Source organism: Polyergus mexicanus, unplaced genomic scaffold (assembly GCF_030449975.1).
Source record: "Polyergus mexicanus isolate NDT 795.1 unplaced genomic scaffold, iyPolMexi1.0 SCAF_17, whole genome shotgun sequence".
In the NCBI taxonomy this organism is placed as follows: Eukaryota; Metazoa; Arthropoda; class Insecta; order Hymenoptera; family Formicidae; genus Polyergus; species Polyergus mexicanus.
The window spans coordinates 5,377,366-5,389,614 of NW_027223337.1; the positions used below are offsets into that span (position 1 = coordinate 5,377,366).

Here is a 12,249-nt window from a genome sequence, read left to right on the forward strand (position 1 = left end):
AAGGAAGTTATTTAAATAAAGAACGCTCTTTTAAAATTGTATTACAAAATTTCTGTAATTATAAAAAAACACTGTAAAACTGTAAAATTATTGTATACATATATGTAATTTTACAGTACAAATGAAATTTTATGGTCAAAGTATTTTAGAATAATCAATAATGTGATTTTATGGTTAAAAAATTAGTTATATTTTAAACTTATTGTAAGAGATAATTTTGTAACAAAAATATTATTTTCTCTTTTGATTTCATGATTCTAAAAAGCTATTTTTCTTATTCATAATAAGTGCGGATATATGTATCAACTCTATATCAGTAGTTCTATCAATATCGATATAACTCGTGATTTTATGTAAATTTTTGTTATTTCATCAACAAATTATTGGTATCAAGATGATAAACATTCAGTTTCTAAATATTTTTAAATAATTAATAATTAATTCACGAGAACACGCGATAATGATGTTTATCGTTGCAAAAAGAGTTTTTAAATTTAATTTGATTAGATTGATTATAAAATTCCAATTGTATTATATATTTTGTATTATTTTTAATCAAAATTTTTTTATTAAAAAAAATTTATACATACATATATATATATATATATATATATATATATATATATACATACATACATATACTTATATAAAAATATAATTATAATTTATTATATAGTATAAACTGGATGCACTGAATAATTTATATATATATATATATATATATATATATATATATATAATTATAATTATTCTAATAATAGACAAAGACGTACGGATTGTGTTTACAAAATTTTATATATATGTACTTTCTATAAATATTTGTGAAATTACATATTATAGCATAATAATAAAATATTCGCTATAATAAAAGCGCGTGTTCTCGCGTGTTATAATTTAATTGATAAAAAAATGTAAAGAGGATCTAAACATGTCCGCAAATGCGTTATTATATAATTTACATCATCATAAGCATTTCAAAAATTTTGAAATTTTTATATTATAAAATTTAATATATTATATAAAAAAAATAATTTCATATATATAATTCTTTTAAAAATGTAGCTTTCAACGTGAGATATCTAAAAATTTCGAAATTCCAAAAGCTTTTATGAGAGATAAGCAAAGATTGAAAATAAAATTTTGCATAAACATTAAGAATAACGATTGTGAGACTGACCAATATATCTAGATAACATTTTTTACGCTGAAATATGTGTGTGTTGTGTATGTATACACACACATATATGCGTGTGTATAAGGATGAGATTACTCCATTAATTGATCGTTTGTGCAAATATATTACGAAATTTTAATGACGACAAAACTGACGACTGCCGTAAAATTAATATATTTATATATTATGTTGATTAGAGAAATTCATTCGTTTTTTTTTCCCTAATTTTGATAAAATTAATAATAAATGAGGAGTATTAATAAAACAAGAATAATAAATTGAAACAAATGAATTTTTTAATCAATTTAATATTATATATGTTATATATTATTATTATGTCGTTATATATATAGTTATTACATTACAGATATATGTATAAAATAATTCCGATTATTGTGTATAATTAAGTATATTATATATTGTGTATATTTATAGGGGATATATTATTATTATATCATCGACGATAGTCTCGTCGGTTCTCATTGGCCGGAAACTTTTTTTTTTTTAATTTTGGCCGGAATGTTGTGCAACGGACGGGACGATCGTTTCTTTTTGTAATAAGAAAGAAATGCGACACCTTGTATCCATGTACAACTTTGTAATAAACCAATTTATTTATAAATTGGTCATTTAATTTTAATATTTTCTGAAGTTTTGTGTGTGTGTGTGTGTGTGTGTGTGTATGCTTTAATTTTCTTGATTACAAAGTGAATTAGAGGAAATATTGTAAACATTTTTTTCAATATAGAAATATAAAAATTTTTTTCGATACAAAAATATAAAAAAAAATTTTTCAGATTGATTAAAAAATTAATTTTATCTTTCTTTATTAGAGCTTTAAAACAAGGTAAAGAAACAATTTCTTTCTATATTAATATAACACTTTAATTCTTTATTAAAGTAATAATAAAACTAAGAATGTAACAAATAAATTCTGATATATTATCAAGTGTATCTAAATATAGGATTGATAACTCATTCTTGTCCGCAGCTAATACTTCCTATGTATTTTGCATGTCTCGCATTCTGTCAATCAGTGATCTCTCTAGACTCTAAAGAGTCTCTGGTCTCTGATATCAAAACGAAATCAAGATTGAAACAATGGTGTATGGGCGACTTCCCTAATGCCCAAGCAGCCATAGAAGAAGAAGAAGAAGAAGAAATCAAGCGCGGAGTGCTCTGCGCATCACATGTGGCTCACGCTGGCATCACTGCTGCCATCACTGCTGCCAATAGTCATACTGGATTCTGTTCTTCAATCGTCAGATGTCATTGACATCTTCGTCCGTGATTGTGAGTTATGCGTGAATATACTGTGCAAGTTTTATTGCGACTGCAATATTTTCTCCCTTGGCTCTTTTATTTAAAGTATTCTGAAATCATGGAGAATCACTGAAATTCATCAAGAATATGATAAATCGTGTTCGGCCTCGTCTTGTGACCTTCGACGTGACCGGCACTCTGTTAATGACGAAACTCGAAGAACATTATATCGAGATTGGTTCTCGACATGGTTTATTTATTGAGCCGAAAAAATTGGCGCGAAGTTTTAAAAGCAATTTCATGCAACTTAGTAAGGAGCACCCGATATATGGCAAGCACACTGGTTTGGGATGGGAGAATTGGTGGAGAATCATTGTGCATAATGTATTCAGAGATCAACATGCTTCTGTGTCAAAGGATGAATTGAACAAGGTATTATAGATTATATTAGAAAATATAACGATATTTATATAAATTTATATATTATAAATGTAAAAATAAAATCTCTCCTGTGTTTAAATATTTATTTTATTCTTTTTTATATTATTTTTTATTATTAATTTATCATTTTATTATTTTAATCTTAATACAAACGAAAATCAATGCAATTTGAAAGAAATCTTCACACATACATATTTCTATTATCTATTTATTTTTAACTTATATTCTAGTTTATATCTGTTATTTACGAGGGATTGATCACTGAGGTAATTTTTGTACAAGGGCTAGGTAATTCAGCGGCAATCCACAGAAAATTTTGGATAATCCAAGGTAATTTTTGGTAATTCTAAATAATCTTTAGCATTCTCAAGTAATCTTGGGTAATCTAATAGGAAATATAAATAATTTAAAGGTAATATCAAATAATCTGTAGGTAATTTTAGGTATTCTTAATGAAAATTTTACCAAATATACATTAAAGGACCTACTTTAAGATGTAGCTAGAGATTTTTCAATAAAAAAATTTTTTGTATGAAAAAAAAATTGTCAAATTTCCTTCTATTGCTAGGTGTATGTAGCCCCTTAAGGTAGATAATCTCAGATAATCTCAGGTAATCTAAGGTAATCTTAAGTAATCTGAGATAATTTAAAGGTAATCCACATCAAGAGTAATTTTTGTACACTATAATCTCTAGTGACCAACCCCTCGGTTATTTATTTTTATGCTTGTTATTTATTTTAATTTAATATAATTATTATAACTTTGTATAAACAATGCTTTTCTATACCAAATATTTAATCTCAAAATTTTTATTTTCTTTATTTTATCATTGACTCCATTAATTTTCTTTTTCAGGTCGCTGACAGTCTGATAAATTGCTATGGCACCAGCAGATGCTGGCACAAGTATCCTGGTACTATTGATCTACTCGACTTCTTGCAGAAAAGGAATGTCATTCTGGGTGTCATTTCGAATTTCGATGAACGATTAGAATCAATCCTCAAGGATACTCAAATTCACCAATATTTTACTTTTGTTTTAACTTCGTACAATCTTGGTGTAGAAAAGCCGAGCTTACCGATATTCGGAGAAGCGTTAAGATTAGTGAAGTATCTTCGAGAAGAGGAAATATCGCCTCAGGAAGCGACCCATATCGGTGATAGACTGGACAATGATTATTTTGGAGCGAAAAACGCCGGTTGGAATGCTTTGTTAATTAAACATGAGGATAAAATTGATGAAAGCAAAATACCTAAGGAAGATGTTTTTGGAAGTTTAAAGGAGCTTCAAGAACACTTTAGGAGGATATTTGGAACGAATTACATAATGCGATGATATTATATCTATTACTTGAATAATATTAGATTTATATAGTAAAACAGTTTTATAACGATATAGAATTATTTTAATTATATTTATATTTGGTAGCAATTTGTATAAAAAAACAATTTGATCAGGAGAAATGAGTACACAAGTTTGATTTAATCTTTCTTTATCTTGTATTTTAATATCCGCATATATTAAGTATAGGTATTTATAGATATTTAAATATGAATATTTGGTAAATATGATATATGATAAATTATATACTTGTTAAAATAATCAAGAAGAATCTCTAATCTGGTTTTAATAATAATCATCAAATAATTATATAGATGTGAACAAAGGGAACAATAACAACTCTATTATCAAGACACATATATTGTAAAATTTTTTATTGTATATATATTAGTATTAGATTTTATTCATTAAAAAAATCTTTAGCAATTGTTTATAAGTCTTAGATTATGAAAAAAAAGGCAGATCAGATAGGAATTGAATATGACAAAATACAATAAGATTGTATATTAAACATGTGGCTGTGTGTGTGTGTGTGTGTGTGTGATATCGCGGTATCGTGCGCTCATGTTCTTTCCGGATACAGCGATATATATTCGCGAAATATATCCGATTCTGCTCTGCATTAGAACGTTTTTATAATAAAAAATAATCATCACGCAGTTTACTATACAGAGTATAATCCACATGGCGGCACATTTCTGTTACGGAAACGGAACTGAGTTACGAAATTTGGAGAACAAATTCTTGTATAGTATGTTACGTGGACGCTAAAAATATACATTATTCTCGCTATCGTTTACTCATACCGTGGCGCGAGTCTATGCGCGCATAGCAGCGTATATATGCACGTTATCAAATGTCAATAATTATTAATTAATATATATATATGTATTAATCTAAAATGCACGGCTGCCTGCAGCCACTGCTACCGGTAAGTTCTTGTGCTAAAATGATTGTTAATTGTTAATTAAATGTTCTGACAATTAAAATGAAGATGTGAAAAAAATATTATATATGGTATTTTGAAAAAAATGATAATTAAATACAATGCAATGTGTACATATGATATAATAAATAGTATTTGTGTGTTGAAGTAAATGTTGTGTAATATTATTGTACATATTACATTATATTCGTATGCTGGAGAAATTCTAACGCTATTATTAATGTTGATTAAAAGTTTGAGAGAAGTAACTTTTCGAATAGATTATATTCTCCCTTAATGTTTTCCCGAGGCGAGCGCAGCTAAATATTCTTGCGAAATTACATCTGCATATCTAACAAAAGTTTGGATTGCATTAAGAGAAGAATTAGAAATTGCAAGAGAGATAAGAATATTGTCTTGTTTCCCCGTTCAAAATGGTTCTTGCGTTTCTATATCTTGCTACGTGAGGTGATAAAGTTTTGTAAAATCCCGGTTTCTTTTCATCTCGCATTATCGAAACGAGACATTTGTCGATATCAAACAGAAGTAATTACGCATTTACTCTCTGTATGTGTGTATGTGTGTGTGTGTGTGTGTTTGATTTTTGTAAATATTAAAAGCTATAATTATTTATGCTTCAGTAATATATATGTCTTTATTGTATACGTAATCGGTTTTTAAAATCATTAAAGCACAAAAGCAATCATTTTTATATCAATATCATTAGAAATCATTAAATAAGAAAAGAGTTTTCATGACGTGATATCAATGTCGATTGAGTAAAACTTGATAAAGAGAGGTACATCCCGAGATATATTTGCCCTGACACGTAGTCAATTGACCTTTTTGAGGACGGAGCGCAAGGGTAGGACGAAAATCAATTAATATAAAACGAGGAGATAAGAAGCTAACGTCTGCGCAGCATGAATCACGAAAGTGTAAAATAATGCGACCCCCCATATTGCGCATTTAAAAGTAAATCGAGATGGAGGCATGTGCCCTACCGAGATAATACAGCGAGTAATATTTAGTGAAAGCTTCTGGTTTTCTCATCTAGATCGGACGATAGTGAATTAACGAGGCGCACAAACACAATTTTGATCCCTGTAATTTTTCGATTCTGCGATTTTTCTTAAAAAATTCAAGGGTATTGTTTGTTAATATTTTATGAAATTGCTGGTAAATAAATTGTATAAACAGATTTTTAAACGAATTTTAAAATTATGTTTTCTAACTGTAGGCTAGACATTAACGGATTATATGTTAATTATTATTAAATGTAAATTACATCAACGAAGTTTGATTGTTTGAACACGCGTGCGATAGTAAAGGATTAAATATCCGAGATATCCAGTTAATAATAATTTTTAAATTATACTCCCTTTCTTTCGAAAATATGAGTAAAAATTGAATTTTTAGACTGTCTTTCGTAAGTGCCACCGGTTTCTAGGTAAATTTCCCCGATGACAATCGAATCGCAAAATTGAATAATTAATATAACGATAAATTCTCCGTGATACATTAATCGTTTAATAAATAATTGATCTATGATTTAAAATATTTATATAATTTAATATTTCGCATATATATTTTATAATACATAAAATATTTCGGCAGCGAATTAAGACAATACCTAACATGGCATTTGGCCTTGGCGGCATAAACATTGACGCGCGTAAACATTATATACGTCACAGTACGTAAGATATTTTTGGCTGGGAATTGTCAATAATATGATATTCGGTCTTGGCGACGTAAACATTAGCGCGCTATTGTTAAACTGTTATGACTTACGGCCTTTACATATCATTCACACGGCGACACTCGAATAGTAATGTAGTAAAGTGTGAGACGCTCCGTCAGATTCCATTTCTAAACGCGATCGCGACAAGTGTCGAGAAATAATTTGATTCTCTCTTTTTTTTTTTACTCTCTAGGCAACAATTATTTAAAAATATTTAAAATTAAATATATTTCGTCCGATGTTTTTTCGTTTGACTTTTCGACGATTTAAATCGATGATTCGGGTTGAGGACGCGCAATAAAATAGAATTCTAGATTGTTAGCACTTAGGAGATGGGTAACATCATTCTCGACTTCGTCTTCTTCCGCTTCCACGTGTAATTCTCACGTGAAGCGGGATTCGATCGTGCCGAAATTCGAAAGTGCGGGAGTGTTCAAAGTATCACGCGTATAAGTGCGGAAGTAATGTTTTAATAAAAGTGCGGGAGTGCCGTTTAAAGTATGGCGCGTGTGGATCAACCTGAGCGTAGGAGGAGGCCTAGGAGAGGCATCCTGCACCGTTGCATCAACTCTAGGGTGAATATTTATTATTTGTATGTCACTTGTTAAAAATCGCGTGGGCGCATTAATTCGGTCTTTTTATTTGAATGAGTTAAATAAGAGAAAATTAAAAGGAAAGACTTTTATACAAATCTAATTTTATATAAATTTATTATTATAAACTTTTATATAAAAGTTTCTATAGAAAAAAAGTCTTTTTATAATTTATAAATTAATTATATATTATGGACGCTGTTATAATATGGACTTTATATATTTGTGTGTTACAGACAACGCGGCGTCAAGATCAACAACTCCATTGTTGCGCATCGGTGCCGGTGAGTGATGAACTTCATTTTATTTTGAGATAACGGATTCGTAGATTTGTAGATAATAGATGCAAATGTAAATTGCAGTTTGTAGATAGATCCGTTGCCTTAAAATGGATGGGCTAGAATAGATTAAACAAAATAATTTTTAATAGATTTTTCTCAATAGATTTTTTAAATTTATATGTATTACAGTGTTATATATTACAATTTAATATAATTATAATTTAAAGTATAAATTAAAATAAAAATTTGCAAAGAATATAAAATATTTGTTTCAATTGATAAATTTTATTTGTTTAACGAAGCGCTACTAATTTTTTTAATTGTATAAAATAGTAAAAACTTATTTTCATATTGCGCCGATTTTATCCTAATTTTTCATAGCCCATTCATCTATATTATCATATCAATTAATTTTGCTTCAATTGATGTAAAGCCAAATTACTGATGTATTAAAATACAATATATAAAATAGAAATGTTTTATTAATTTTATTTTAATATATAAAAATTATATATTATTATAAATAATATTATATTATTATATAAGAATTCAATCAATTAATTTTAATATTATTATAAGAAGTCAATCAATTAATTTTGATTGGTTAATTTGGCATTATACAATATTAATTAAAGTAAAGTTATATTAAAACGATGCATGACAAACGGTCGTAATGTCTCATGACCATAAACGAGCGTAAAATTACGCTCATGCACCGGCGATAATAATTAGCCGGCAACGGAAGGAATTTTTCTCCTTCGTTTCTCACTCTTTGATAGAGATCGAAGTTACATATTTGATTAGATGTAGCCAGAATAAATATGGCCAGGATCAACGGAAGGTAGGTCCAACTGGCCCAACGGAAGCAGCATGCGGGACATTCTATTAGGGCACGCGTGTAGAACGCGCAAATAGGATACTCGAGTAAGGCACGCGAATAGGACACGCGAGTAGGGCATGCGGTTAGGACAAATTTCTCCCCCAAATTTCAATAACCCCACTGGCTTAGACAGCAAAGTAGGGGTTAGAACCAATTAAAATTAAAAAAATTAAAATTAAGAATCATTAATTTTTCTACAATTTAAATTAAAAGAAAAATTAGACTGTAGAAAACTTAAAATTACATATAACAAATTATAAAAATATATACACACGACACATCTTCTTTTAATACATCAAAAATTGCATTTATATTTATTATGTAAATAAAACTAACATTTTTTATGTAACAAAATTTAATAGATGTCATTGGCACATTTTATTTTATTAGAGATTAAAACTTGTACATATATCTGTACATTATATTGGTATGTCAATTTATGTAATATTGAACTTTTGGATGTAAATGCTGTCAGTATCAAATCATCATATATCTATTTATTATATATATATATATATATATATATATATATATATATATATATATATATAAAATAAAGATATATGTGGACATGATACACTGAGATACATTTCAATAGACTCAAAGGGTTTAATCAAAATATTTGACACAAAACACACATAAAATTTAATTTAAAAAGTGAAACTAAAATAATTAAAAATAAAAACATTCAATGTAAAAAAGAGAGAGAGAGGGAAATCTCACTATGACCATACTGTCCCATTTCCTGCCGACTTGTATCGGCATCGCGGACCAGATGACGAATGATAGACGTTTAAGATGAACGTCAGTTACTCTCAAGGGGCAACAGCACGAATGGGGTACCGGTTCGAGCCGCGGCTTCCGCGGTCGGCACCGCGATAAAAAATTCAATCGACAGAGACTACCTGGCGGTCAATATTAACGACCGGCAATTGAGAGGGTCGCTGTGGCGAGTGCGTGATTATTCAGGGGAGAAGATGAAAAGAAAAAGGATAGGGATGGATTTAAATTAATGAAACATCGATTTCAAGTTCTCGCCGAGAGAATGATCCTGTTCAGAAATATTATGTATCAATCGTTTAAAATTACGCATGTAGTATGTTACAAGGCTCTTCAAACCTATCTTATTAGAGAAAAGAAAATAATGTAAGGAGAGAAAATAAATTTAATTACGCAATGTTTATATTTCGTATACAAAACGAAGATATCTTTCATGGTGTAATATGTAATACCTCTTGTCTTTGTTTCGAATAGTTTTCACGGCTCTTGATCTCGAGAGTTGATCACGAAACTTGAAAGGGACAAAATATTTTATATACTTTACAGAATATATGAAGATTTATTAACTTTAGACATTCAAAAAAGTTACCATTCGCCCCTGAAGGAGAAGGAGAACAGGAAGAGCAGGACTTTACTCACGCACAACGGGAGGGAGCAAATAAAAGGACACGGATGATGATGAGCTCCGGGCTGATAGAAGGCCAGGATGATGCGAACGATGTATCACCATCCGGGAAATTAATGTTGAAATATCGTCCTGGATGAGCGATACGCGCAGCGTTCAGCCAGGACCGATAGGAACCAAAGAGAAAACGCGTAGTGACGAAGAAGAGAATTTTGCGCGGGAGACGAGGTTGTTACCAGGATCGATTAATGAATCGTCAATCGAAATAGTAAGTGGCGAGAATATCGGCGCAACAAATTGGACAGTGAGTTGATGGGATGAGTGATGAAAGGGAGTATAGCTTGGGGAGGAATTATTGGAAAGCAAATACGAATGCATATGTTGAAGTTTTGTATTTCACACAATGATCATTTTATTCATTTTCCTTGGAGCCTCTTTTATATCGAATCAAAGACGTAAAAAAGAGCTAAAGAAATTGTCGCGCATTTTTAAAATTATATATATATTAAAATATTGAGAGAGAGAGAGCTTCCTTGTTTCAAAATGGACTTATATTTTCCAACAAAATCAATTTTTCAAGCATCGATAGCTTCTTTCTCCTACGCAGGATACAATCTCGATTAACGTGCGACAGTATGGTTGTATGAGGAAGAATCAAGCGGAATGTAAAGGGAAACGATGAATTGTGAGGGAGAACTGAAAGATGCAGGATACAGAGACAGAGAAAGAAAGAAAGAGAGAGAGAGGGAGGGAGAAAGGAGATGCGCAGGATGATAGTGAGATATGTCTAAATATATAACCGTGACACGTGATGGACATGTTGCGGCCTCTGTCTACGGGGGTCTCGATGACCGGGGGCCTGGTCCGGGGTTCGCGCGCTGCCCCGAACCCGCGGCACCCCGCTACGCGCTATGCATCAACACCCGGGATCCATCCCATTATACCTCATCAAAACAACAAACACGCCTTCCACGCTAAACCAACATCCTTTTGTTCCCATCGAATCCCGCGTATCCATCAGGATACGCCGCGCGAAGGATGCACGTCAGTGACGCGATCTCTTCGACGGGGGGTCCCGTGAGGGTGGGGGACCAGGAGGAATTCGAGGAGATCTCGTGAAATGTTATTAATGCCGCGGGGTCAGAGGGATTAAGCACGCCCGGGTAACGTCGTCCTGTAGATTTGTACCTGTCTTCGTCCTCGTCTCGCGAGGAACGAACGACGAAAGACGTTGATTCTCCTAGTCGAAAAGCACATGCTGCGATATAAATAATCCGGCTGCTTCGGCGAATAAGGAGAGCCCAAGCTCCTACCGCGGTATACGATACGGTTTGGAAAAATTAAGACTCCGGAATTTCTCGGGTGAGTTATTCGTCGAAACGAAACCCGTTCCGTCATATTTCAATTTATAGAGATAAAGAATTTTTTATCCCATTCCAAGGGAGCAAACGGAATAAAATGTCCTACGAGGATATGGTATCAATTAATTTTTAATGAGACGCGAATATAAAATGATATATGGACATTTATTAATTTTGATATATATTGATTTATGAAAATAAAGTCGTGTGCGCGCAGTATATTTGTGCGACCATATGCTCACATGACACTGACATAATTTAGTACTGCGGATCGTTCTTAGATGGCAGCATATAATACTTTGCAGTAACGGATGCAGCATATTTGAGAATTTTATAGTTACTTTTAATAATATCTATCTAATTAATCATTATACAAAATTAACTTAACGCTGCGATCATATAAATAAATCTAGCATATATAAAGTCAATTATCTATTTTTCAAAAATTTTTAAAAATATATCTTTCTTTTTTGATATCGATTTAAAACGATACGATGGCTGGAAATTTGTGATCTGAGTCGCAAAGTCAATCTTTAATTTTAAAAATAGATAATTTTGATTTTTCGATCTCTCGCTCTCTCACGTTTTCTGCTCTCGTGAGTGAGAGGGAAGAGTGTCACAATGGTTTCTGTAAGTGCTCGAACAGATTCGATCGATCAACGACGAGATTCGACTGTATCAAGAGCGGCTGATAGTTTATTGCCAATCGTATACAACAGTAATCAAGGATAGCGTCAAACGTGTGTGACCCCAATAATCCATAATGGCTCACTCGTTATGGTCGACACGTCAATCCGGCCACATAACTTGCCATGTATCCTTCTCCCACCATATTTATTA

The 12,249-nt window shown here is 31.1% G+C and overlaps 1 protein-coding gene across 1 annotated transcript; it reads left to right on the plus strand.

Annotated features, from left to right (window-relative positions):
- The first annotated feature begins 2,427 nt into the window (after positions 1-2,427).
- Positions 2,428-5,662, plus strand: LOC138940577 (rhythmically expressed gene 2 protein-like). Its single transcript, XM_070309586.1, has 3 exons — positions 2,428-2,467; positions 2,544-2,869; positions 3,735-5,662. The coding sequence occupies exons 2-3, from the start codon at positions 2,585-2,587 to the stop codon at positions 4,212-4,214; spliced, it is 765 nt and encodes a 254-aa protein (XP_070165687.1). The 5' UTR covers positions 2,428-2,467; positions 2,544-2,584; the 3' UTR covers positions 4,215-5,662.
- Positions 5,663-12,249: the final 6,587 nt, after the last annotated feature.